We start from the raw sequence: 27,799 nt of genomic DNA on the forward strand, positions 1-27,799 counted from the left end.
ATGTTAATAATGCATACACATGTAAATACAGTTATTCAAATTCAGACCTTAAAAAAAATATTTTTTAATCACTAATATCACTCAATAGATTCGATTGTTCCGGATTTTAATTGTTCGTGGTAGGGGTGTTTAAAATTCGGTTTTAACCGAATTAATCGACCGAACCGAATTAGTTCGGTTAATTCGGTCGACCACCGAATTAATTCGGTCGGGAACGGTTAAGGATTTTTTTAGAATTCGGTTAACGGTTAATTCGGTTCAAAATCGGTTAATTAACCGAATTAACCTTTAAATATAATTATATTAAGAGGCACAATCCATTTAAAATCCATTTAAAACCCAAATCAATATTAATTAATTAAAATAATATAAAAACTAAATGCAAAATGTTTGAATCAAATTAATTAGATATTATTTATAATTAGATATTATTTAAATTAATTGTAAATTGTTTTTTTAATTAAAAGAATATTAAATTCTAAAATTCTAAAAAATTTCTGTTAATTCAAAAAGTAACCGAATTAACCGAAATTTATTCAGTTCGATTAATATTTTCGAAAAAAAGTTCGGTTCGATTAACGGTTAAAGAAAAAAAAAATTCAGTTAATTCAAAAATAGTAATTCGGTCGATTCGACCACCGAATTAACCGAATGAACACCCCTAGTTCGTGGCGAAAAAGGCCATGACTTGTGTACTTTATAGGATGGAGACATGGATAAAACGGACACTAATCAAGTTGCAAGAACATTATAAATGACCAAATATGGCATTTGTTCTCGAGTGCTTTCCCATGTGAGAAAATGTGAAAATCGTTGTTGCTTGTTCCATTCACGTAATTTTCCTTCTTTAAACTCTCTCTTGTTATTTATTATTGGTAAGATGTGTGCATCATGGCCTGTATGGTATACCTTTCGCGCATTATTTACGCATTTAATCAGAAATTTATTGTCTAAATCAAAGATTTATTATTGTTATAATTAAGAAAGAAGACGACTTCACAACTAAACATTAGGGGTGTACAAAAATATTCTGACCCGTCGATCAGAACATTAAAAAATGGGGTAATTTTCTTAAAAAATATTATCCGACTGGGTCGGGTTTGGGTTACAAAATTGTGTTTTTCCGGATACTCGATTAGTTTTTATTTTATATATATATATATAATATAATATAATGAATTATTTATATTATGAATTATTAGATTTTGTATTTCAAACTTTTAAATTTTATATTCGGATGTTAGAGTATGTAATTCGAAGTTTCGAGCATTTAAATTTGTGTATATATTTTTTTAAAATTAATAATTTGAAAATAAAAAAAGGGTATCGGGTACCCGTAAAATCCGGATATCGGGTACCCATAAAATCCGGGTACCCGTAACATCCGGGTTAGGACACGGGCCGAGAAATCACCGACTCGAATGTTTCGGGTATCCGAATTTACGCACCCCTACTAAACATAATAACGTGTGACTTCATTTTATTTATTTCATTGGTTAAATAAATAATTATTATCTCTAAAAGTTATGAGTTTTAACATCAAGTAGCTGCATAATATTAGAAAATTTATTATTAAAAATATTAGATTACAGCAAATTAATAATGTTTAATATTTAATTGAGAATTGATATATTTTTTTTAAATAAAAACAAAAAACGTGAATTATTATTCAAGAAAGCTTCCAAAAAGAAAGAACTCTAAATATGGTGTCGGTGATCGTTAGAGCGGCAATAATATAAGACCCGCCATTGCCACTTTCTTCCTCTCCAAACTTCAGTTTCATTGGAAACGGGGAAAAAATCGAAACAATTTGAAGATCTCTCTATGCTTGGACTTCAAGTTTTCTCATAGAGGATCTTCGCCTAGTTCTCTCATCAGGTAACTCTAATTCTACTCCCAAATATCCTCTAGATTTTTTTTACATAATTTCTTCATTGTTATAAACATTGCTAGATTTTTGCTATTCCCATTGTTTAGTCAAAACCCAGATCGAAATTCACTTAAATCGTTGCTGTTCAGATCTGGCAAAATTCGGAATAATGGGCAATTTCGGGATCTGGGTATTAACAATCTGCTTGATTTTTCAATCTGGATATGGGTTTTATTTGCCTGGTAGTTACCCTCTGAAGCATGTGGTTGGGAATTCTTTATCTGTCAAAGTGAACTCCCTTACTTCCATTGACACTGAAATGCCCTTTAGCTATTACAGTTTACCCTTTTGTAAGCCTTTAGAGGGTGTTAAGGATAGTGCTGAGAATCTGGGTGAGCTTCTCATGGGAGATCGGATCGAGAACTCGCCATATAAGTTTAAGATGTACACTAACGAATCTGAGATCTTCTTGTGTCAAACCGGTAAGCTATCGTCTGATGATTTTAAGTTGTTAACGAAAAGGATTGATGAGATGTATCAAGTTAACTTGATTCTCGATAATTTGCCTGCGATAAGGTATACGATAACAGAGGGTTTTATGTTGAGGTGGACTGGGTATCCGGTTGGTGTTAAGATTCAGGATGTGTATTATGTGTTTAATCATTTGAAATTTAAGGTGCTTGTTCATAAGTATGAAGAACCTAATGTGGCACGTGTTATGGGGACTGTGGATGGTGCGGAGGTTATCCCCACTGTCGGCAACAAGGGATCGGACGTTCCTGGTTATATGGTCGTTGGCTTTGAGGTGGTTCCTTGCAGTGTCATGCATGATGGTAACTTGGTTAATAACTTGAAAATGTATGAAAAATACCCCTCTCTAATTAAATGTGAGCCGATTACTGTGTCGAAGCCCATCAAGGAAGGTGAGCCGATTGTCTTCACCTATGAAGTTACTTTTGAGGAGAGTGATACCAAGTGGCCATCTCGTTGGGATGCTTATTTGAAGATGGAGGGAGCCAAAGTCCATTGGTTCTCGATCTTGAATTCTCTCATGGTGATCACTTTCCTCGCTGGTATAGTCCTTGTAATCTTCTTAAGGACTGTTAGGCGGGATCTGACCCGGTACGAAGAGCTTGATAAGGAGGCCCAAGCAATGGTGAACGAGGAGTTATCTGGTTGGAAGCTAGTTGTTGGGGATGTTTTCCGTGCGCCGTCCAATCCAGATTTTTTGTGTATTATGGTTGGGGATGGAGTTCAGCTCCTTGGGATGGCAATTGTGACAATATTGTTTGCTGCTCTTGGATTTATGTCTCCAGCATCCCGTGGAACTCTCATTACAGGTATGCTATTTATCTACATGATTCTCGGTATTGCAGCGGGCTACGTCGCAGTTCGTCTTTGGAGAACAATAGGCTTTGGCGATCCCAAAGGATGGATTTCCGTTGCTTGGAAGGCTGCTTGTTTCTTCCCTGGTATCGCCTTCTCGATTCTAACCGTTTTGAATTTCCTGTTGTGGGGAAGTCACAGCACAGGAGCTATTCCATTTTCTCTCTTTGTTATTCTACTTTTACTTTGGTTCTGTATCTCGGTTCCACTCACCCTAATTGGTGGATACTTTGGGGCTAAGGCACCTCATATCGAATACCCTGTTCGAACAAACCAGATCCCCCGGGAAATCCCGGCTCAAAGGTACCCATCTTGGCTGTTAGTTCTCGGCGCAGGGACTCTACCTTTCGGTACCCTTTTCATCGAGCTTTTCTTCATCATGTCTAGCATCTGGATGGGACGAGTTTACTACGTCTTTGGGTTTCTATTCATTGTTCTGATCTTACTAGTCGTGGTTTGTGCCGAAGTATCGTTGGTGCTAACTTACATGCATCTCTGCGTGGAGGACTGGAAATGGTGGTGGAAATCGTTCTTTGCATCCGGTTCGGTCGCCATCTACATCTTCATGTACTCCATAAACTATCTCATCTTCGATCTGAAGAGCTTGAGCGGACCGGTCTCGGCTACTCTCTACTTGGGGTATTCTCTCTTCATGGTTCTCGCAATCATGTTTGCAACCGGCACCGTCGGGTTCCTTTCTTCTTTCTGGTTCGTGCATTATCTATTCTCTTCGGTAAAGCTGGATTGAAGAAGGTTCTTCTCCAAACACAGAAAAAATGGCACACTGAAGAGTGTTTTGAGGAAAGAATTCAACCCTTACATCAGTCAGTCATCTGTTACCTTTTTTAGGCATCTTAATGTATTAATAATAATAATAATTTCCAAGTTTAACTTAATTCTTTGTTATATAGATTTGCATTCTGAATGTGTTGGCCGATTTGGCATTTGGGTTGTGTTGGTAAACTTTGCTATGGCATAATTACTATTTTATCATCCGTTATTCATGCTAATTAAAATGCCATATGTATTTAGATTTAATTGTGAAATAAGTGGAAGGGAAACGTGCTCTTTCATAGGTGTGCCGCTTATTTTTTTTTCCATGTCTTTATTGATAGGCGGTGGTACTAATTTTAATATTGGTTGCCAATCGTCGATACTTTTTATTATCTTTTTCTTTTTTATATCGTATCTTTATTTTTTTATTATTTTGAACAAGTCTGTCTGTATGACATATTTTCATCTGTTTTTATGAAATATTTTCTTATGCTTTTTGACATGTTTTTTTGTTGTTTGACCGTTTTTTCGTTTATCTTTTTTTCTTCTAAGGATTGATTTGATATCATCATGACTGAATGAATAATATAACACTTGTATGATATTTTGTTGATATTTTCTATTTTGGATTCTCAGATTAGATTTGGATACTCGATTTGCTTTTGTGGATAACTTTTCATGTTGCTTGATTTTGATTTGTGGTTTGTTAGTGGTCTTTCAATAGTTTGATTTCCTTTTATGGTTTGTTTGCCGATGTAATCAGATCTTTTTGTATCTATTTTTGTTCGAGTTTTTTTTCTTATTTTGAACAAGTATGCTTGTATGATATATTATCATATTTTCATCTGTCTTTATGAAATATATTCTTATGCTTTTTGACATTTTTTTGTTGTTTGACCGTTTTTTCATTTATATTTTTTCTTCTTCCAAGGATTGATTTGATATCGTCATGACTGAACAATATGACGCTTATATGATATCTTGTTGGTCTTCCTTATTTTGGACCATCATATTGAAATTGGATACCCGATTTGTGTTTGTGGATAACTTTTCACGTCACTCGATTTTGATTTGTGGTTTGTTTGTGGTCTTTCAATAGTTTGATTTCCTTTTATGGTTTGTTTGCCTATGCAATCAGATCTTTTTGTATTTATTTTTGTTCGAGTTTCTTGATTATATTTAATATTTCATTATATGATCCTTATGTGATATTAAATTAGTAGTTTTGTTTTAATGATTATAGAAAAAAAATTATAATTATGTGTTTAATTTACTAAATCTTTATTGTAATTTAAGATATTTTTTATTTAGAATAAATTGTAATTTGAGATATTTTTTTATTCGAATAAAATTAGTTGATTCTTTAAAAAAAATTAATTGTGAAATATATCAGTGCTAGAATGATTTTACTTTTTTTTAATATTAGATAAATAGTGAATTTTAACCTGCATGTCGGACCAAAAAAAAAGCTTGGCCAAGAAAACTAGAAAAAGTTTGGGCTGCAACTTGATCCAGCCTAAGGTCCGTTCATAGTTAAAAAATATTATAGATTTTTTAATATTTTAATTATTAAAATTCACAATATATATGGAGTAATATAAAATTTTCAAGTTTTTTAAAAATTATATAAATTTTCCAAAATTTTGAGGAAAGTTATTAAGAAATTATAAAAAAGAAAAATGATAAAATTTTAAAAATGTGCAATTTCTTAAAAATTTACAAAAAAAAAACTAATCTTCAACCACAAAAATCTTACAACATTCTCGAGAATTAAAAATAAAAATTATACCTCAGTGGTTAAAGGAATTGTTGTTGTTCTTTGAGATCACGATTTCGAACACCAGTGAACTACAATAAGGTGATTGAACGTTCACTGTCAAATGATTAAGAGTATTTAAAACCAATACTACTTCGTAATCATAAAAAATACTTTAAAACAATTCAAAACTGTATAGAGAAAAATACATAGTTAACATGGTTGTAAAAAAATAAATTAAAGACAGCTAAAATAAATAAAAAAACATAGGATGCAACTTATAATCATGAAAAATAATTTTTTATTATTAGTTTCTAGTATTATATACTATTTTATTTAGTTTATAATAATTTAATATATTTATAATTTTTATTATATTTTAATGATTTTTTGGATTATTTTAAATATTATATAAAATATTATATAATTTTAGAAAAATTATCTGATTACATTTGGACACAAATCTTTATACTAGTAGAACTTAATGAATTTTTATTGATATAGTAGAGTACTTGTGTGTGTAAATTTTATGAAGGAATATATACTTCATATCGTAAATAAATCAATATCAACACATTTTAAAGATTAAAAAATAAAGAAAATCTTACATCTTAAAAAAAAAACCTTAAAAATTATATTTTAAGCAAATAATATATCATATATATTTATATATATAAAAAAAATGGAAAAACCTATGGTGTCCATTGATCCGTTAGTATCAAGCAACTATAATTCAACTTCATTTCATTCTGTGTTTCACTTGTCAAAGCAGCAGCAAAAAAAATGTTGGCTACTTGTTCTTCTTCATGTTGTACAGCTACTTCACTTCATCCGCTTACCAATTACAATGCCTCTGCAACTCCCTCTCTCAACCCATCTTCTATTTCTTTCTCTTCTTCTTACTCGTCTCTCACTCTTCGTCTCCATGGCAAAACCCATCTCAGGATTAGCCCAAAACCCAAGGTTTTTCACTTCACAGAAATGGGTTCTTTTGTTTGGTTTTAAAGATATTAAACTGTTCATTTTCTTTCCTCTACTCTTTTTTTTTTTCTTTCTGTGCAGGGATTGAGGGTGAGTTGTTCGAAGAGTGAACATTTGAAAGTGATGATATCAGGTGCCCCAGCATCAGGTAAAGGCACCCAGTGTGAGTTAATTGTACAGAAGGTAACTGATTTTATGCTTAATTTTACTTAATTTTCTATATTTCGATTGGTGTTTCAATAAAAATCTGTGTAATATTTGTTGTAGGTTGTATAGTACAATATTCTTAATTATTATGATGCTAAGGAATTAAATATTCACATGTTTATAACTCCTCTGATTGCTTTGCACTCCTTGTCTATTCTAATGGTTACGAGTTTTAATTTTATGAAGGTTGAATTTGATTTTCTTTTCAGGGTTTGGATCCTTAATAGTATTCAATAGTAAAATTTGTTATGCTTAAATGGAAAAAAAAACATGATATATATAGTATAACATGAGTTTCCTATTGATGGTTGATCTTGTTGAAGAAATTCTTCATATGCCTTGATCTCTCCCTGTAAATGGTTATTCTATGTTCTTCATTTTGGCAGTTCGGGTTGGTGCATATATCAACAGGGGATCTTTTAAGAGCAGAAGTATCATCCGGAACTGAAATTGGAAATAAAGCGAAAGAATTCATGAATATTGGGCGCCTGGTTCCTGATGAAATTGTAACGGCTGTACGACATCAACCTTCCTTCTTCAATCATATTATTCTTTATCCTTTCGTTCCTTAAATGCTGAAGATATCAAATATTTCTTTTTCATTTTACAGATGGTTACAGCCAGATTATCACGTCCAGATGCTAAAGAGAAAGGATGGCTTCTTGATGGATTCCCAAGGAGTTTTGCCCAGGCACAAAGTTTGGAAGAATTGAAAATTAGACCTGATATCTACATTGTATTAGATGTATGTATCTTATATGCTTATGTTGGTTTTGCTTATCTTCTCAATAGAAAGTTTCCTAGTATATTAATCACCGTAAGGCTCTGGACAACAGCCTAGGAACAGAGAATTTAGGGGTAAAAGATTGAAAGAGAAACTCAAATGGTACCGTGCTAGACACATACCTAAGTCCAACATTTACACCCACATCCAAGCAACATAGACTTCCATCATAGTACTTGAAAATCTTTGATTCTATGTAAAGTGATATTTTACAGCCTCCTTCCACACGAACACATGTATGTTGTTACTTGGCAATCAAATGAGACTGGTAATAAATTGTGCTCATAAAGGGGCTATATATGTGCATAAGATCTCAATTTAATGCATCTATGTCTTTCGTTTTCAGTTTAAGTAGACAGATATGGCTTAAAAACATGCTTTTTACATTTATTTTATTTCTTAACATTCAGGTTCCTGATGAAATTCTAATCGACAGATGTGTTGGTAGAAGGCTAGACCCAGTGACTGGGAAAATTTACCATATGAAACATTTCCCTCCCAACTCAGAAGAAATTAAAGCAAGACTGGTTACCCGTGCTGATGACACAGAAGAGAAAGTATGATTCTATTATGCCGTTATTATTTATATTCTTTTATTATGTTGCTTTTCATAGGCTTAGATACAGAGGTTCAAGATGTGTGAAACTGTGAAATGTAACATGGCAGATACATTTGCATTTTAACAATACATCAGAAATGTAACATGGCAGATACATTTGCATTTTAACAATACATCTGGCTTAGGGTTCATCTTCTTGCATGGCACTAATTTAAAAACTAATAACAGGCTGTACTGATGGTGATATACACATGACCATTTCAAAGTACTAATTGGACATGGAGAAAATTCAAATCTTATATCTTGATTTTAAACTAGACAAACCTGGACGGCCCTACATGGAGCTTGACTGTGAAACATATCATAATAAACCTATGCGGAAGTAAAACGACATGTCAGTAGTTCAGCCTTCATTACATAACGGCATGACCTGCAGAATTTTCCAGTGAATTGAGCTTTCAAAGTACTTAGTTACTGATCAGAATTGTGCATGCTGTTGCAATGTCTATCATTTCTTCTATGCCCCCAAGTTACTTGAAGCTAATGTAACTCATTGGAGGGTCTGCAAGGACGTTGTCCCTTCCATCTATCTCTCTTACCAAAGGAAAGAAGAGATATGGTGAAGTATGGGGGGAAAGCCGCATGTACCATTTTTTGTCTAATAAATGTTTGCTTCATTTCATGCTATGTAATTTACCGTGTTCTCTGTGTTAGCTGCCTAATATTCCCCCCTTCCTTTTTTTAATTTGTTATTTAGGTGAAGTCACGACTAGAAATATACAACCAAAATGCTGCAGCAATCTCATCTACTTACAAAAGCATAATGAACAAGGTTTGGTAGATTAAAATGCTTTCTCTAGTCCTATTTCTTCTTACTTGTATCATATTTGTGTGAATTTTCCCCTCAAAGATTGATGGAAGCCGTCCAAAAGAAGCAGTTTTCAAAGATATAGATTCCTTGTTATTATCTCAACTGCAGAAGGATAAAACAACAAAATCAGGTAAGTGGAAATGAATTTCAAGTTATGGAGGGTAATGGTCTTACTTTGCACTGTCTTGGTGTACTGATAAAAAAAATTCCTATTCTTATTAAGCTTTATCGAAGGCTATTCAGGAACTGAAATTTTGTGCAATATTTAAAAGCTTTTTTTTTTTACAGATTTTTTTGAAGGTTTGTTTGTAGATTATTGAATTTCTTATTTGGGGACACTTTCACGACTTTTTTAACTTCATTCTACTGTTTGTCTATTGCATAATGATTATCACATTTACGAAGTATCTTCATTTTGAGCCGACTTGTACTTTCTGCACTTAACTATAGCTTCAGTTATCTATTTTGACTTCTTCCTGGTTCCTTCTTGGTTTCAGTAAAGCCAGTGCTTCAAACCGAGAGCCGTTTAGATCAGGCATCTCCGAACCAGGTAAAGAGTTGTACAATTTATGTAGTCATTATCAACTTTTCTATATCCAAACTCTTTCAATCTAACAAAGGTGTCAATTAGTTTAGTATATTTGTTCTTTTCTTACTGTATAAAGACCTTAGAGTAAAATCCTGCCTTCACCGTGGTAAGGAAGGTTAAAGGAAATAGAGGACTATCCTGTGTGTAGCTTATTCAAAGGCAGGAAATAAAAAGAATCATTTTCACTCGAAGTTTCAGTTTTATTCTTACTTTCTTAAGCTTTTGACAGGAAAAATGGAGAGGAATTCCAACTAGATTGAATAATATTCCTCATTCTAGAGAAATCCGGAATTATTTCTATGATGATGTGCTACAAGCCACACAGAGAGCTGTAAATGATGGAAGAACTCGATTGAAGGTCAGATACTGGTACTTGATTTAGTTGAATTGAATTGCCCTGCTGTAGAAATCAAAGCAACTTTTATGACTAGCACATGAATGGTAGGGTTTTTTTCCTTCAAATTTCACTGTCTTTCTGAATCAAGATTATAACTTTATTTTTTATGTTTAACTGAATCTTATTCTCTTCGCAAAAAGAAAAACTAAGGTCTAATTCTCCATTTAGTGAAGATGCGGAAAAATTAATTATGACTATAGATGGCACCACGGTCATGGTTTTGGCCACAAGATTTAGCAAGTCTGATTAGTTTTTTATTCTTTTTTTTATATATATCAACAGGTGGAGATTAATATTCCAGAGCTGAATCCAGAAATGGTGAGAGATTATCATTATTTCTTTTGCTCTCATATTTTCCCGGTAAGTTACTTTAGGGCTAACCAATCTTATGATGGACAGGATGTTTACCGTATAGGTACGTTAATGGAGCTAGTTCGAGAAATTGCTCTCTTGTTTGCTGATGATGGAAAACGTGTGAAGGTACTATTAGTAGTTAATGATATATTTCCGGAAACACTTCTTGTATTTGTCCAGAATTTCCAACAATTCTTCTTTCAGGTTTGTGTACAAGGCTCTATGGGACAGGGTGCACTTGCAGGAATGCCCCTACAACTTGCTGGTACCCGGAAGATCTTGGAATTCATGGATTGGGGTAATTATGGTGCTATGGGAACATTTATCAATATTGGTTCAATAGGTATGGAACAATTTCGGAGAAAATATTTCTGTGGATTTTCTGATACTGCTTGCTAATGCCAAAGTTATGTGAAGTACTACCATCTCATATGTATCGTGTTTATCGTTGAACTGCCTTGACTATTACAGAGATGAACGTATCTGGATAGATCTGTTAAATTTGTAAAATTTATGTCAATCACTTCAACAGTAGCTTTGTGAAATATCAAGCATGGTTAGATAAGACAGATTTGCGGATCAGTTCGAGTATCATTCTACAACTTGCATGATGATATGATTCTCTTTTTAATGTTTGCTTTATTTGCATCGACAGGTGCCAGGGAGGTTGGTGAAGAAGATGATATGTTCATCTTAGTGGCACCTCAAAATGCCGTTGGTAATTGCATTATAGATGTAAGAATCTATATTAGTATGCTGTTCTAAGAGCCTTATACGTGACACTTTTGTTTCTAACCAATCTCCTAAATTTGAAGGATTTAAAAGCGATGACCGATGCTGCTGGAAAACGTCCGGTTATACTCATCAATCCCAGACTCAAGGTTGGGTTCATATATCAAACTCACTCCTAAGTTAAATTAATGATGCTTACACAATGTAATCAAAGATGAAATCTCCTTTCTCATTGGAAAATGCCTTGTTCCGTTTTCGGCTTTATCACGGAAAAAGATCCATCTCGGTGAACTCAACTTGCTACGTTTTTGGTATTGTGTAAGCGGTATTCACTTCTATTTCTGACCTGTTTAGTTTTGAATTTCTCTGGGATAGGATCTGCCTGGTTCAAGTGGCATTATGCAAGTAAGTTAACCTTTCTTCAAAGTCATTCGTTTTAAATTTAAATTTTACGAGTACGCTTTCGGATATAAAAGGAAATATTATTTAAAATTCTTTAAAGTAACCAATTGTTATTATAGTAGCATAAAACATTTAATTAGACATTTCTTTACCCACTTATGTTAACATGCACCTTCTGAGTTCCTAACTGTATATTTTCGTTACAGACGATGGGTCGAGATAAGAGACTGGAGTATGCAGCTTCCTTCGAGAGTTGCTACTTTTTCAGGCTTCTTTATTATGCCGGAACCCAATATCCAATCATGGGTGCAATAAGGTATAGGTTATCATTTTCCGAGATCCGTAAAATTGCATGACAAAGGACAAGAACATGTTGCTTAATGTAGATATTTCGCCGATGCAACTGATGATCGAAAATGCAATCTTCCATTCTCTGAGAGTCTGAGTTGATTTATTCTCTTTGTTATTGCATAAACAATGTCGTTCTCGTTCGCTACGAAACATCGGAGGCATTACCTATGTCCAAACATTTCATCTGTTGAAATTATAGTGAATTAGCCTTTGTAAAGTACTATCACATCGTGATTTCAGGATGACATACCCGTATGGTTACGAACTGTACAAGAGGGTGGACGAACCATCAGGGAAGGAGAAGTATGTTCCGTTGTCGACTTTTACAGAAAGGCCGACCATCGATGAGATCAACGATGCGTTCCTCAGAAAACCAAGGTATTCGTCTGTAAACATTAGAAATGGCTGTAAATTCTTGTGTTGTTTTTTAAATCTCTCGAATGTGATCATCTCATTCGGGTTTTCGCTTTACAGAAACAAAGATAAGAAAGCGTCCGGATTTTGGTAAGCTCGACACGAATGCTCGCTCGTTACATTAACTGTGGTTTCTCTCCTGATGTTGAACGATCCAAATGTTGCTGTTGCAGGGGCTTTCTGAGTGGTGTATTTTGAGTACAGTTGAAGGGTGTTTAACCACAAAGCAAGGCAGACATCAAAAGCCAATTTGTATATTAATAAGTACCATATTAATGGCGATTTGTATATTAATAAGTACAATAAATACAGCTTTGTGTTCATCTTACTATCCTTTGTAATCACAACTATTTGATTTTGTATATTTAATTATTCATATTTGAAACTGAAATAACAAACTAAACCCACAAATTATTTGAATCTATAATATTTAAATTTATATAAAAAATAATAATATCACCCACTAACTTATAAATGATTTAAGTGGTAAAAATGCGTATTGTTCTTTTCAAAGATTTTAGATTCAAATAATTACATCTGTATATATATTAATAATAACCTAAGAAATATTTTGAACAAATATTACCTTATAATCTGAATAATTTAATGAAAATGAGATCTAAAGCACTAGGCCGAAATAATAATACTTAATCAATGCCAGATATGACAGTTTAACGCTTGGAAACTACATCTTAAAATGAGGAAGGACTAGTCTGCCATCTCTTCCATTGGACTTGTAATACGGGAAATATTGACGGAAGCTTGTTGCTTTGTAAATGGCTGGATTCTCCGCATACACAAGTTGCTCCGCCGCTCCATACGGCTTATCCCTAAGAGCAGCTTCCGGAGCAAATAAACATGGTACTGAGGTTCTTGGCCCCACGATCCTAGCTACTACTCTATGGTTTACGCTTTTTTGTGCTTGTTTCATAATTGTTGTCAATGGTGCAGGTCAAGAAAGAAATCAAAGTGAGACTAATGTTGACGAAGAAAGGAATGTTAGAAGAAAAAGAATGAGGAAAATCATGGCTACCATCCCTTCAACTTTCTTCGCTTTCGTGTCGGGATTAGTGTTGGCATTCAAAGGAGGCCTAAAGTGGTGAATAACATCAAGTTTGGACCTTCGGTTATGGAGGTTGTGAAAATACATGGTCATTCATGGAAGGAAGGATTTATCAAGGGGACAATTCCTCAACTGCCTTTATCGGTACTAAACTCGGTGATTGCAGTCTGCAAGTTGTTGTCGGATCTTTTTCCAGGAAGGGAGTTCTCGGCCACCTCAGTTTCAGTAACCGTGGGGCTAATGAACTTAGTAGGATGCTGGTTTGATGCCATGCCATGCTGCCATGGTGCAGGCGGGCTAGCTGGGCAGTACAAGTTTGGGGGCAGGAGCGGCGGGTGTGTAGCCATTCTTGGTGCAGCCAAGTTGATATTAGGTTTGATATTAGGAACTTCTTTGGTGACAATAGTGCACCAGTTTCCGGTAGCCGGTAGGCATCTTGGGTGTTTTACTCTTGTTTGCAGGGATCGAACTAGCAATGACTTGCAGGGACATGAATTCGAAGGAGGAGTCATTTTTCATGTTAATATGTGCTGCGGTTTCAGTTGTAGGGTCAAGTGCAGCACTTGGTTTTGTTTGTGGAATACTAGTGCATGTGCTTCTTAAGCTAAGGGCACTATGTGTGCCTTGAAATGAATAACTGTATGATATTCAATCGAATTTCCTTACTATTAGTGTTTTTAAAGATTCTTTCTTCTTCCTTTTTGTCTGGAATTTGCGATTATTCTGTTTCTGATCGTTTACTTCTCGAGACCAGAGAAGCCACAGATGCAGAATTTCCTTACTGGATTGCAGGAATTGTAATGTTTATGTATACAGAATGGAGATTACATTACAGAAGATAAAAAAATGCACAACTCACCTAAAGAGAAGGATAAAGGAGGGGAATCAAAACAAGCAGGAAAGAAGAAGAAAAGTAAGGACAATGATAAATTTTGCTGAGAGGATTCTACTAATGTATTGGTCCCGAAATGTCGATTTCAAGCTTTGTTCGGATTATCTTTGATTCTGCATTGGAATTTTGGAGCATCAACTTATTCCTTTATCCGAATGGATTTCTTGTACGAAAGGAGTTCGGAGGTGCCGAAAGTTCACTCGTAGGTCTCTGATCTATACTCGAGGTGCTCAATATAAAGTTACTACCATCAAAGCCACTGTTTCCTTGTAGCCTGCAATGATATTATACAAAAACTTACCCAGAAAAGTTCATAATATACAAAACATTTCTTATACGCTTGACTAAATGCAAAATTTTGTCTTCATACTATGTGATGCATGTAGAGAATATAAAATAGAAAAATTAAAATGTCACCTCGAATGTTGCAAAGGAATGTGTGATTGATCTCCCATGCATGCTGCTAACATCATAAAAATCATAATAAGCATCAGAATAACCATATTAATATTAAATTTTAGCATAATTAGAAGAGAAGTGAATTTACAAGAAGGCATAGCTGATATGAAAGGTGACCCTATAGTCATTGGAGATGATGCAGTATATGATGAATGATACACCGTTCCTGAAGAATAGGTGTTCAAACCGGATGCATGAGACATGGCAGTCGGACCTTGGACGCTAGGGAGGGCTCCTAGATAAGATTCCATTGAAGGAAACTACAGAACATATCACGGTTAACAAATGAAGTTTAGAGCAAGTGCACAAATACAAAAGTTATTAGTACTGTTTGAAAAACGGAAGCCATGTTAGCGGATCCTGAAACTGTCAATAAGCTTTTGTTATGTAAAACTATTGTTATATTCATGAGAAGTTAATCATCAACTAAATAAATAATAGTTAGTTAAGGCAACTAAAAGAAGGAAAGTGGAGCAGAGGCAACTTTTAGTTTTTAAAAGATAAACGAAAGCAATGTAATTGTGAGCAATAAGTTGTATGGGATGTGTACTTCTGGGACTTTTGCTGGAGTCGTATCGCTATCAAATGGATTTGTCTTTACAGTATTTGGGAATGCTGCCGCATGCTGTGAACCGATAGGTACAGTTTAAAATCTCCAATATACAAGCAAGAATTAACGTAGCAGTTACAGAATTCGAAGTTCCAAGAGCACAAGATACCATTGCATTAGGATAATATTGCAAGCCATATCCCATTCCATATGGTAGGGCATTTTGCCAACTCGGAAATGCTGCAGGGGCTAATCCATAGCTTGCTGTAAAGAGATCCTGCTGAGAAAGCAGAATATATTGTCAAGAGGGTTCATGAATATCCAAGAAAGCCGAAGGCAAAAGCATCACCTGTGGAAGTTCCTTTCTTTCGTTAGATTTTGTTTCTGCTGGAGGCTGCACTCCAACTCCATATGTTGTTACTATAGCAGATGTTGAGGTGGCTTGAGATGACTGTGGAGTAGATACATTGGTCAATTGTTGAGAATTATGCATCAGGAATGAAGTACCATGCTGCAAATATCAACACAAAGCAATAGGTTTAGCAAGTGAAATGGGGTTCAGTCAGCCCACATTTTACTAAAATACAGGATATATCATTATGTATAATTAGTTTCCAACAACTTCCGATCAACTCCAATGATAACCTGGCTATTTAATTCTTCAACTGCTTGAGTATATGGATGTGTAGAAAAGTTATTATCAGAAGCAGAGAACAGAGAAAGCTGATCTTGTTTCGTGTTGGGAAAGCTATTCCCCTCAGAAGCTTTGACCTTGTAGTCACCATTAACATCAGTTGTTGCTTGAAAGCCTGGATTGAAAGAGCATTGTTGGATATTTACAACCTGTGGAACTGTTGAAGAATCATCCTTACTTGTCAATGCCAAAAATTGTGGTGCAGATGTTGCTGTAGAAAAACCATCTAATGAAATGTTCTGTCCGGGTGCAGTTGATGGAGTACTTGTGGTATCTGGTGCTGCAGAGACATTATCAACAGGTACCACAGATAAGTCTGACAGATTAAAGAGCAAAGCCTCCAAATAATTTGGCTTAGAGGCAGGAGGTGCTTTTCCCTTTGAAGAGAAGTCATCTGAGGACTGTCTACCACCATCATTTGATGGAGGCACTTGCAAATTCGGTGCAGCCAACTCATTGGACGGCTCAGAATCCATACTGAAATCGATCAAACTTTCCACAAAACCAGGTGATGCATTCTTCTGTGAAGTGAAAAAAATAAGAGATAGAGTGCATAAGAATGTTCTCAAGAGCTACATCTAAATACAGTACGGTAAACTGCTGAACTAACAATAGGGTGTAACAAAATTGACAGCTTCTCATAACTTTTTTCGGCCCATCTCACAAGTAAAATTTAAAAACTTAATCTACGAAACCAGTTCATTAAAAATCTATTGAATGTATTAAGCAATACTCAGTAAATGGTTCAAATATGCACATGAAATCCTACTCAGGTTTCATATCCGAATTAAAAAAAAAAAAATTCTCTTTTGAGAGGAATTGAAGAAACTCTAGTTCGAGGAATACTAAGGGCCTGGCATAGTTTCTAAGCAGTCGCTACATATGCGGTTGATTCATATGGTGCACTTGCGTTTAAGAAACCAGTTGTATTTCTTAGAGCCATAGTTTAATCATAAATGGAAAAGTAGAAGCAACAGTTTCACCTGGTTTTCAGCAGAACCACCAGGATCCCTTCCTGCATTTTCATTTGAATGTTCACCCACCTGAATGGCAGAAGCAGTCTCCCCCAAGTTATCTCTAACTGGCTGCTCCACTGGAGAACCAGACCTCTCTAATTCTAGGTTAAATGACTGGCTTCGTCTCACAGGTTCTCTATGTGAAAAGTCCGGCTTACCTTGTTTCCCGACACTTCTAGTATCCTCAGGTCTGAGCCTGTTGTCAACAATCTCGATGCGCATAGAATTTCTACGGCCACATCCAAATCTTGAATTTTCTTCAGGATATCGAGGACTTCTTCCCTCCTTATAGAAAACTCTAACAGCACCTCTTCCGTGAGGACTAAACCCTTCATTTGAACTCCATTCCCGTTTATCTTCATGAAGTGGACCTCTGGATCTACCACTAAACACACTCCCTTTCCTGCTTTCAGAAGAATTCGCCCTGCGTAACTGTATAAAAGGAGAGAGAGAGGCAGAATTAAAAGATAAATAACACAGATATTCAATCTTGTTAAATATGACATTAAAGGGATACCAATCTTACACTCGGAAGACTGTCACCCCTCTCACTCTCACCAGCGTATCTCCTTTCCACATAGACTTGCCTGATGAAATCTCGGAGCTTTGGAAGATTACTGAAAGCAAACATATACTGATCAAGAGCACTTTCCTAATGGAGCATCAAAACAAGAAAAAGAAAGATGTTAGATAACCTGCCATCAGGAAAAGAATGAACTACAGGATCCCATGCTTTGAAGTAAATTTGTCTTGCCCGCTGCGAAAGTTAAGAAATAAGTTAGATAACGGAAAAGAAAGAAAAACTGTCATATGACTATCTAACTATCCATGCTGACCTCATTTCCTGCTGCTTGAAGAGAAGTCACTTCTTCTTCACTAAATTTGCCCAATGATATTGATTTGACTCGATGAGTGAATTCCCGACTGAAACAAATCAACAATCCATATTGTAAAATATGAACTGAACTAGGAATATTTACAAAACCATATTAGACCCTCATTGTAATTGGCATAAAAAGTGTATATATATAATATGGGCAAATTTAACTCAAGAAAATAAGGTAACAGAAGCCACAACATAAGGTAAAACTTACTGCATTCCACTGCAGTTGGTGCAAACAAAAGTCAAGAAAGTGGTACAAACATATTGGGGACCCTGCCAAGAAGAAAGCATTAATTAATGTTAATAGTTGAATTTTCTTTCAATCGATGTATTCTTCAAATTATAGAAATTGTATTTTTTTTTAATTCTAATATTGTAATTAAATTTTCTAACTTTATCCATATATATTCATGCACTTGGAGTATAAGAACAGGTGTGTTGATTTCGAGTTGAGACACGACTTCCTTGAAGGATGAATTTCCTAAGAAATAGAATTAAATGCCATAGTTCGAATGTCAGAACAATTTTCTTATGGGGATCATTTTTCATTCTCAAACATGTAGGAATTTAAATGCTGAACTAAAGAATTCGAATGCTCTTTCTAAAAAAAATTCAAAGCAATTGACTGAATGCTCTTTCTAAAAAAAATCTCAAAGCAATTGACTAACATCAGCAATCGATTCTCTTTATCTTGGAATATTTTCAGAGCTATTTTATGGTTTCTTAAATGCTAGAATCTCATCAACTCATTATGGGGAAATTAGAACCATGAGAATTAAAGTCTAACGCAGACGATGATTCCTTACATGAAAATAATCGAGCTTGAAAAATGTAAACAAATAGCAAAAAATTTAAGCAAAAAACTTACCAAAATATTGCAGTTGATGCATCTTTTGTTCTCTGGGAGTTTGAGAAGACCCCGAATCGTCCTCTCCATCCTTTCATCATCCTTTACCTTCTTCTTACTCCCCATTTTCTCCGTAAAGAAATGAATGGCAAACTTTCACCCTCCTCCATTCGCAAAGAACCAACATCACAAACCGTTAGCGATACAATCATTTAAATAAAAATCAACGTAACAATAATGATGATGATAACGATAATAATATGTTCAAGCTTATTACATCGCTTTGACAAAACTGAGACAACAATATCAAACCAATCTCCGAATTTTATCATAAAATTGAAATTTGTTTTCAAAATTTCCTAATTTTCTTCATAAACAAAGGAGGATGGTAAATAAATGTAAAATGCACCTTAGGATGGGGTAGAGAAAACAGGGAGATCAAAAGATGAAGAAAAGGAAGAAGAAAATTTATATATTAGAGAAAGGAGAAAGGAGAAATTTTCCCGGAAAAAGTGGTTTCAAGACAGTTTTGAACCGTTGAACTTGAATCCGTTTTCTCATAATTATAATCAATAATAAATTTAAAATTATTTTTAAAATAAGTGGTGTAATACTTAAGAGGGCGTTTGGATTGGGGAATGTGAGATTTTATCGGGAATGAAATCTACATTTCCCCGTTTGGTTTGGTCGGGAATGTCATTTCCGGTAATGTTTTATTACCAATAGTAGATTTTTTTAGGTATATTACCGGGAATGTCATTACCTTTATTCCCTTAGGTATTGTAACATTACCGCCGTTTTGGACTAAAATACCCTTAAAATTTTATTTTTTTTTCAAAAATATCATTCTTCTGTCATTGAATAATAAAAATTCTACGAAAGTTAAATTACAAATTTATCCTTAAATTATTTTAGATTTACAAAAAAAATATATATAATTAAAATTTTATATGAAGTTCAGGGGTTAAAATAAAATTTTACTTTTTCATTAAACCATTTTTATATTTTTAATTTTGTAAAAAAATTATATAAATATTATGAATTTAATTTTTTAAAGAAAATATATAAATATTTTACAACTTGTAATATTATACAAATATATAATAAGGATAATTTGATAAATATACATTCCAATAATCTTTTATTCATTTAACCAAACACGGTAATCTTACATTCCTGCTAAACCAACCAAACACAAAATACAACATTCCCAATAATCATATTCTCTGGTACTCTTTTATTCCCATTGGTAATCTTGCATTCCGTGAACCAAACGCATCCTAAGAGTATTTTTGAACCCTTAAGTTTAGGGGTTCGAATCCTAACATTTACGAAACTGGGTTGGAAGGGTCACCCTCATCTCTGTAGTACCCGATCTGAATTAGTTTGTCAATAGATCGGATATCGGTGATTATTTCAAAAAAAAATAAGAGTATTTAAAAGACTAACTAGAATAACGAATTAAATGATATTGGTGGTAAAAGAATGTTATCATTCCATGAGGTTATGAGTTCGAGCCTCACGTGTGTAAAGATAAGAATGTTTATTATCAAATGATTAGAACTTAGAATTATTTTCCACTTATTCGACATTTCACTTTATTTTATTTTAATCATCTAATTTTTTTTTATAAAATTATACTTAACATTATGTTTTGTCGTTATTTGGATTACGAAACCTAAATTTTCCTTAAATTTTAGTGGAGATTGTGACGTGGCTTGATACAAAAATTGTTTTAGTCCTAAAATTCATACATTTTATCATTTTAATATATTTTAAAATAATCTAATAAATTTAACCCTCAGTATTTAAAATCCTATAAATTCGATCATTTTTAAAAATAATTTATTTTAATTATAAATAAATGTATTAACTTATTAAAGTAAATTAATAAGCTCACTTTAAAATTAGGCAAATCAAACAACCATCCTCTTTAATATGATTTTCTTTTAAGTTACGGACATCGTTAAAAACTCTTTCTACCAATGTAAGGTTAGAATCCTATAAGGGAAATGAGTATCCGACTATCTATTAATCAGGAAGGTAACAAATCGTTCTTTACAGCAGCAATAAACTCGAGATAATTCATGGAGAAATGGTTGAGATAATATAAGTGAGATTTTTTAATTCTCAATATAGTCCACTTCGGGAATTATTTCCCTATATAGGGTGCATTGAGCAGTACCAAACTAAAGACGTCAGGTGCTTCACGCGTCTTCAAGTTAAATATGAAGACTCCACAACTGCATGACATATTTAGGTAAATAAAGAATACTCTACGACTGCATGACTTCTTCATGTAAATTGAGAATGCCCTATGAGTGTACGGTATCTTCAGACCAATAAAAAATCTTAATTTAAGAAATAATATGGTAGATGTTTTATATGAGAAAATTATTTTTTTCACACCTCTATATGGCCGTGAAAGCCGATAATTCAATCTCAAGAAAAAAGAAACTTTTGAATTTTACGCTCGATTAGCCCAATTATATTAGCTTTTAGCTGATCCTATTCTCATATATAATGGGATAAGGGGATGTAAGATAGTAGGCTGTCCCAACGCTAGGTTGAGAGCAGCTTCCGTAGAAGACCTCCATTATGAATTGCCCTCAGTAAGACTCGATCCCACGACCACAAGATTAAAAGGCTTGCGCTCTACTAACTGAGCTAGATCGGCTCGATTAGCCCAATTATGAGCGACTTTATTACCTTCCCTACAAACATAATTACATAAGACAGAATGCAACTGTTAAAACGAGCACAAGTATGGCGGATAGGTCGCGTGTAAATATGTATTATTTTTTATATTAATTTTTTTTAAGTAAAAAATTCGAAAATGAACCACAATACATAAAAGTATAAGTACTGGAATTTTCTCTCTCAAAAGGCGACCATCTTCCGATCGCATTCATGTCATAAAAAAGAAGCGTACTCCTCACAAAGTCACAATTTGTAAGCATTCATATCGATATCGATCTTCGATTCCAGTATAAACGGCAGCGTTTCTTTTCCAAATGAAGATCGATCTGGTAGATTAGGGTTTGGAGATCTCTCATATTTGAAGTAAGAATCTATGTTCATATCCTTATATTTTTGCCTAATTTCAAAGAAAATCGAGGAAATTGAACTTTTAAACGTTTCAAATTTGTTTTTCTCTCAGGGAATCAAATGTTCGGTTAGGTATTTTGGGATTTCAATTTGAAGATCGAGGAGGTTTAACAATAGGACAAAATGCATGTGAAAGTGGCACAATCGTCATTTAGGGATCGGACGCAAGAATTTCAAAGCGTGGCGGAGAGGTTAAGGAAGTCGTTCTCTTCTGGGCCGGGTCAAAATGAATCGAGTAGCAGCAGTACGTCGAGGGCGAAGGAACAGAGATCTGTGGTTGCTCATCAATCGGAGTTTAATAGGAGGGCTTCTAAGATTGGGTTTGGGATTCATCAGACCTCGCAGAAGCTATCTAAGTTAGCAAAATGCAAGTATTTATACTTGTTTCGATTGCATTATAATTGTCTTTGTTCTTTTATTTTTAATGAATGGATTTGCACAATAATTGACTGAGGTTTGTGCGTATTGCTTTTAGAAAGATGAACCACGCATCGGTTATTTGCAACCTGTAATTTAGCTTCACAGGGAGTATAGCTTAGAGTTTAAGAGTTTTTAACTGAAGCTGTACTAATTGAAATGCATTTTTGGTTTACTATTAGCTCATTATCTAAGGCAAATTATAATTAAAATGAATTTCCTAATTTATTTTATTCGTCTTCCTCTTGTAATTTGTTGTCTGATTGCACCATAATTAAAATGATTGTATCTTGGGCTTTTGAATATCTGGCATTTATTAAGTCTGGTAATGTTAAGGGCACTAGGTGCATTCTAGGAACTAGAACCCTTATATTGCCTTAGGTACAGGACAGAAAAAATGTTCTCCCGTAGTGAAGTAAGGCATACCATATGTATATTCGCATACTTCTGTATGTATCTCTCTCTCTCTCTCTCTTTGTGTGTGTGTGTGTGTAAGATTCCTTCTACCATGCTCCATCACTCGCATACTAATTCTAATTTGGATATCCAATGATGGTAGCGTCCTCCATTTTCTGATTGTGATTTGATAGAAATTGAACTAACAAATGTTAGAATATGACCATCAGAACTGTAGTAGAGAATATACCCATTGGGGTTGTCTTGATTTAGAGTATTGTTGAAGCATTGATGAAATTCAATGTGCACAATTTGTTAATGACAGATATAGGAGAAAAATTAGCTGACTAGATACTATTAGGAGTTTATTATTGCTGTTGTTTGGTTGTCTTGGATGTTGGTTTAGATTGTATCTGAACTTGATGAAATCCAATGTACACAAGTTGTCAGTGACAGATATAGGAAAAGACATTTGATATTAGTAGGAATTCATAATCATTGTTGTTGTTATTGTAGTTATGATGGTCCCACATATGTTTTAGAGTATGATGTAAAAGTAAAAAAAAAATCTATATTTTCCTTACAGTGGCAAAGAGGACTTCTGTTTTTGATGACCCTACTATGGAAATCCAAGAGCTCACTGCAGTTATCAAACAGGATATCACTGCCCTTAATTCTGCTGTGGTAGACCTTCAGCTTTTCTGCAATTCTAGAGATGAAGGTGGTATCTCCAGTGACACATCTAGTCATTCAACCACAGTTGTAGATGACTTGAAGAATCGCTTGATGAGCACCACAAAAGAGTTCAAAGATGTCCTTACAATGCGAACAGGGGTAAAAGTTGTTCAGTCTGTTCACTGAGTTTATTTGTATGTTTTTTTTTGCTAGTATTCCTTATAGTTGTCATTGGTAATTCATTCCCTTGAGAATTGATGGTAATTGAATTTGGCTCGACAGAATTTAAAGGTTCATGAGAATAGAAGACAATTATTTTCTTCCACTGCTTCAAAGGATTCCCCAAATCCCTTTACACGGCAGCACCCTCTGGCTATTAAACCAGCAGCTGGAGCTTCAAACAAGCTTCCTCAGTGGGCTAATGGATCTGCATCTTCATTTCAGTTGTTTCCCAGGTAACAGCTTACTTAGATGATTTGTAGTAATATACCTATGGCCCTTGTGTTTTTTTTTTCCTGCTAGTATTAGTAATGTACCGTGATTATCTGGAGAAAACAATTTTGCTCTTAGAAGTCTTGAATTTTATTTAGGAACTTTCAAGATCATTTAATGATAATTTGTCACTGAATGCCATGGAACATTTCTTAACATTGCTCTTCTACTTTTTTAGCAGCCTGTAACGATTGCATTGTCATTCCTCCAGAATATCCACAAAATTCTATTTTCTTTTTGCTACGTGCAGTGCTCACATGTTCGATATTCTGCATTTGCTTGTATTTTTTATGCATTCTTTTTTTTTGAAAAAAAATCATTTCTTCTTGTAACTCTTCTGGATTCAACTATTATTTGTTGCTTCTGTATCAATCTAGCGGCTTTAACTTATTGTGTGAACCATATTAATTGAAAAGTTGTACACTATTGAAACTACATTTTTGTGTATTATGTTTGAGAAAGTCATTTCTGGTTAATTATACAGAAAGCAGATGGATGGGGAGAGTCAGCCATTGCTCCAGGGTCAACAGCAGCAGCAACAACAAATGGTTCCATTGCAAGACACTTACTTGCAGAGCAGAGCTGAAGCTCTTCAAAATGTAGAATCCACTATTCATGAGCTTGGCACCATCTTCAATCAGCTAGCTACTCTGGTTTCTCAGCAAGGAGAGATAGCTATCAGGTTTTTTGTTTTGTTTTTTCCCTCCTCTGGAGCAATTCCCCTTGGCAATGGGATGCATATAAACAAGGACGGATGTAGGATTTTATGTTTGGGGAGGCAAACTTATAAAATTCCAGGGGGCGAAAACAGATTTTCAATAGAAAATATATAGAAAAAATTAAAATATATGGTAATTTTAAATTTTCAGGGTTGGGGGTGAGTTTGCATATAAATTTATTTTAGCTGCTGATATATTACTTGCTATGCAAGGTGTTTTATATCATATTATGCATAACTGTATAATTAGAAGAAACACAGGAAAGCTGAAGCCTGGAAGTTTTAGACAGCCTTAACAGTGTATATTGTCATGAGTAAATTTGATGAGTTTGACCAAATAGTTTTTCAAGGCTGTCTAAAACTCCCTGGCTTCAGCTTTGTTGCGTTTCTTGTAATTATGCAGTTAAGCATCGTGGTTTGGTTCTTGGGATTATTTGAGAAGTCATTTGTTCATTAGAGTAAACATTTTTGTGATTTCCCCCTATTTTGTGGTGAGGTTTGGCATGGAACATCTTGAGGATCCTATTGTTAGCTAGCATAAGTTACATGTTTACACCCAACATTGGCAACAACACTTGGTGCTTGTAAAGTTTGGTGGCCCAACAACTTGGTTCTTATGGGCATTCTTATTCAGATATTATTGATCCTCACATGAGAGTAAATGGGTTGTACAGACTAGATAGGTTCATTGATAAAATCCATCAATTAGTAGCAACTGTCAAAAGTTTCAGAATTTCCCTATTATCCTACAATAGTTTTACTTGTATATCACATTCTGTATTACTTTTAATCAATTTGTGAACAACCTAACTATAATGTTCTCTTTCCAGGATCGACGAGAACATGGATGACACATTAGCGAACGTTGAGGGAGCGCAGGGGGCTTTGCTCAAGTACCTAAACAGCATATCATCTAACAGGTGGCTAATGATGAAAATATTTTTTGTATTGATTGTTTTCCTTATGGTTTTCCTATTCTTTGTGGCATAGTCAATACAAAAGTAAGACGGCTGGTTGAAAAGATAGTGAAAGGGAAATGTTAGTGCCTTTTTGGTACTCTTCTATTCTTTTGATATATGCTATCCATCTTTCACTCCTTTTTTGGTTTTTAGCTACAGTCCTTCAGAGGTGTAATTCAACCCTTTTTTGTCGACCATGATGTGTGTGTATGTATGGGTGGTGGGTACATGTGAATTGCACAATGAATTGGGAACAATGAAAATGGCTGAACTGTTCCCTTTTCATTGCGAGTGTTATTTGACAGAATGTCTCTCAATGTGCCACTCTTATCAATAATATCAACCTTTAGAGGTTCACTTTAGTTGCCTTGGGATAAGTATGTTTCACCTAAAGAAGTAAGAAATGTGGCTTAGTTTTTTTAACACCTGGTCACTCTGTATGTTTTTCTTTTATGTTAACATTCCTGCTATGTTTGGTTACACAGGTATCAATTATAAAAAAATAGTTATGACTAGTTGGTCGTAACGTTCCGAAAAATTAGTACAAATCTAAACTCGGAACTAGATAATTGGTAAAAATTCAAATAAAAATGCAATCTAGTCAAGCTAAGCAATATAATTCTCTTTGCTCAAAATAAGACATGTAAAGTGGTTAAAGATTATTATTTCATGTACCATAACATGAGAAAAATAACCATCTCATCAAATATAGCGTTACTGGTACTTTGTATGATAGAGTTTTAATTTGGTTAGTAAATTTCGTGAAACGTGGATTTGAATATATTTGAATATAATTATCTTTAATTTAAGAGTTTGAGAGTAAAAAAAGTATTGTTATATGCGTGTGTTTGTGTGCTAATATTCTAATTTTGTATAATCAAATGTTTAATCGGATAGCTAGCAATTTCTATTTACAATTAATTAATAATATGAACACGCTTCAGAGGCCAATTATATTAACTCAATAAAAACATTGGGATTATTTATATATTTAATAAATTTAATAACCTATTAATTTATTTAATGATAATAACAATTTAGATACTTAAAATAATAATGCGTTCAGCGGAAAATGGTACAATTTTTATAGCATTTTTTTATTATGCCTAAAATTACGTGAAAATATTTATGTGTGACAGTCTTAAAATACGGTTAAAAAAATACTATTGGTTTTGTTATTATTTGTAAACACCATTTTTCAACACCTAACACCCCATTTTTTTCAACACCAACACCCATCATCTCATTTTTTTCAACACCAACCCCATCACCCCTTGTTCCCTGCGAAAATCAAGGCATAATCAACTGAAAAAGCATTGTAAAATTGGCTATAAAAGCCAAATGCATGTAATCACCAGAGGAGGATTTTCTCTCAGATTTTTCCAGAGAAATAAACAAGCAGATTAAAGGGTAAACTTTTTTAATTTTTGTATTACAATACTGATTTTATTTTTTTTCTATGCTATTACGAGTAAATACTAAAATAAATTAGGAGGGAAAAGATTACCTGGAGTTTCTGGTGCTCCTCGGTAAGTAGGGTGGCCGAGTCAGTGATGCTTCGATTTCCTTGGTGAATGGCTGCCATGGGAGGTGAAGTGGAGAAGAGAGAGCCGGTTGAAGTTTAATTATTTTCGGGCAGAACACAGTTTGGGGAAGGAAATAGCATTTTGTTTTGATTTTGGGTAAACAGCGTGTCAGGCCATCCATTTTTAACATGTTTTATGTTTTAGTTAGGGTGTTAGGGTAAATCTCCATTAGGTCCCCTTATCTTTACCGTTTATTTACTTTTTGGTCACTAATTTCCTATTTTCATTTTGAATTCGAAATATCAACTTTGTGTTGTTTTATTTTGGTCCTTTAATCTTTAAAATTCTAAAATTTAATTTCCCTTATGTTTTATATATGCAACTTACTTATTGTTTTATTTTGTTTAGGTCCTACAGTTTATATACGTGCATATCCATTATAAATATATGTTATAATATTTAAATAATATATATATCCATTATAAATATATGTTATAATATTTAAATAATATATATATATATATATAACAAATGTCTTTTATTCCATTTTATTATGTGCATGTGTTAATATATAAATCTATATTTGCATGTGAAGAGTCACCATCCTTCTTAACTTTATTACATTATTCATTAATAAAAGCAAGTAGTGGTGGGCAATGCAGGGAAGCTATCGTATT

At 34.1% G+C, this 27,799-nt stretch overlaps 4 protein-coding genes and 1 pseudogene across 7 annotated transcripts; 4 read left to right on the plus strand and 1 right to left on the minus strand.

Moving 5' to 3' along the window:
• Positions 1-1,689: 1,689 nt before the first annotated feature.
• LOC120124292 (transmembrane 9 superfamily member 11-like) lies at positions 1,690-14,419 on the plus strand. Of its 2 annotated transcripts, XR_005516266.1 has the most exons (3): positions 1,690-4,049; positions 6,766-6,771; positions 14,409-14,419. XR_005516266.1 is itself a non-coding variant. In XM_039142996.1 (2 exons), exon 2 carries the CDS (start codon positions 2,040-2,042, stop codon positions 4,002-4,004), a length of 1,965 nt encoding a protein of 654 aa, XP_038998927.1. In that variant the 5' UTR covers positions 1,690-1,878; positions 2,020-2,039; the 3' UTR covers positions 4,005-4,258. The 2 variants fall into 2 exon arrangements, 1 of the variants encoding a protein (XP_038998927.1); XM_039142996.1 differs by lacking the exons at positions 6,766-6,771; positions 14,409-14,419 and having other exon boundaries at positions 1,690-1,878; positions 2,020-4,258.
• On the plus strand, positions 6,544-12,707 carry LOC120124293 (adenylate kinase 5, chloroplastic-like). Its single transcript, XM_039142997.1, has 19 exons — positions 6,544-6,749; positions 6,849-6,950; positions 7,361-7,489; positions 7,585-7,719; positions 8,169-8,315; positions 9,075-9,149; positions 9,228-9,318; positions 9,686-9,738; positions 10,007-10,135; positions 10,457-10,492; positions 10,574-10,654; positions 10,733-10,871; positions 11,184-11,263; positions 11,344-11,409; positions 11,636-11,665; positions 11,869-11,978; positions 12,254-12,391; positions 12,488-12,517; positions 12,601-12,707. Exons 1-19 carry the CDS (start codon positions 6,570-6,572, stop codon positions 12,623-12,625), a joined length of 1,776 nt encoding a protein of 591 aa, XP_038998928.1. The 5' UTR covers positions 6,544-6,569; the 3' UTR covers positions 12,626-12,707.
• LOC120124236 lies at positions 13,204-14,175 on the plus strand (annotated as a pseudogene).
• On the minus strand, positions 14,254-27,242 carry LOC120124291 (arf-GAP domain and FG repeat-containing protein 1-like). 2 transcript variants are annotated; one of them, XM_039142995.1, is made up of 14 exons: positions 27,104-27,242; positions 18,853-18,995; positions 18,196-18,257; positions 17,938-18,025; positions 17,797-17,858; positions 17,628-17,718; positions 17,069-17,533; positions 16,037-16,606; positions 15,741-15,902; positions 15,561-15,668; positions 15,392-15,466; positions 14,930-15,101; positions 14,800-14,842; positions 14,254-14,656 (listed from the first exon to the last, which is right to left on the minus strand). In XM_039142995.1, the coding sequence occupies exons 2-14, from the start codon at positions 18,955-18,957 to the stop codon at positions 14,530-14,532; spliced, it is 2,130 nt and encodes a 709-aa protein (XP_038998926.1). In that variant the 5' UTR covers positions 18,958-18,995; positions 27,104-27,242; the 3' UTR covers positions 14,254-14,529. The 2 variants fall into 2 exon arrangements, with proteins under 2 accessions (XP_038998926.1, XP_038998924.1); XM_039142993.1 differs by having other exon boundaries at positions 14,800-14,845.
• On the plus strand, positions 21,701-25,958 carry LOC120124294 (syntaxin-32-like). 2 transcript variants are annotated; one of them, XM_039142999.1, is made up of 6 exons: positions 21,701-21,894; positions 21,976-22,306; positions 23,339-23,586; positions 23,710-23,882; positions 24,404-24,601; positions 25,468-25,958. In XM_039142999.1, exons 2-6 carry the CDS (start codon positions 22,063-22,065, stop codon positions 25,625-25,627), a joined length of 1,023 nt encoding a protein of 340 aa, XP_038998930.1. In that variant the 5' UTR covers positions 21,701-21,894; positions 21,976-22,062; the 3' UTR covers positions 25,628-25,958. The 2 variants fall into 2 exon arrangements, with proteins under 2 accessions (XP_038998930.1, XP_038998929.1); XM_039142998.1 differs by having other exon boundaries at positions 21,992-22,306.
• Positions 27,243-27,799: the final 557 nt, after the last annotated feature.

The sequence above is a fragment of the Hibiscus syriacus genome, unplaced genomic scaffold (genome assembly GCF_006381635.1).
Source record: "Hibiscus syriacus cultivar Baekdansim isolate YM2019G1 unplaced genomic scaffold, ASM638163v2 tig00110415_pilon, whole genome shotgun sequence".
Lineage (NCBI taxonomy): Eukaryota > Viridiplantae > Streptophyta > Magnoliopsida > Malvales > Malvaceae > Hibiscus > Hibiscus syriacus.

Bases quoted from the DNA above. Each gene is read 5' to 3' on its own strand.
- LOC120124291 (XM_039142993.1), bottom strand. From the start codon at position 18,957: ATGGGGAGTAAGAAGAAGGTAAAGGATGATGAAAGGATGGAGAGGACG. The intron at 15,903-16,036 runs GTTATCATTGGA...TGATATTTGCAG, and splicing joins TTGAAGAATTAAATAGCCAG to CATGGTACTTCATTCCTGAT. The intron at 15,102-15,391 runs GTACACATCCCA...TATGTTCTGTAG, and splicing joins CTCCAGCAAAAGTCCCAGAA to TTTCCTTCAATGGAATCTTA.
- LOC120124294 (XM_039142999.1), top strand. From the start codon at position 22,063: ATGCATGTGAAAGTGGCACAATCGTCATTTAGGGATCGGACGCAAGAA. The intron at 22,307-23,338 runs GCAAGTATTTAT...TTTTCCTTACAG, and splicing joins GCTATCTAAGTTAGCAAAAT to TGGCAAAGAGGACTTCTGTT. The intron at 23,587-23,709 runs GTAAAAGTTGTT...TTGGCTCGACAG, and splicing joins TCCTTACAATGCGAACAGGG to AATTTAAAGGTTCATGAGAA.
- LOC120124293 (XM_039142997.1), top strand. From the start codon at position 6,570: ATGTTGGCTACTTGTTCTTCTTCATGTTGTACAGCTACTTCACTTCAT. The intron at 7,720-8,168 runs GTATGTATCTTA...CTTAACATTCAG, and splicing joins ATATCTACATTGTATTAGAT to GTTCCTGATGAAATTCTAAT. The intron at 11,979-12,253 runs GTATAGGTTATC...TCGTGATTTCAG, and splicing joins CCAATCATGGGTGCAATAAG to GATGACATACCCGTATGGTT.
- LOC120124292 (XM_039142996.1), top strand. From the start codon at position 2,040: ATGGGCAATTTCGGGATCTGGGTATTAACAATCTGCTTGATTTTTCAA.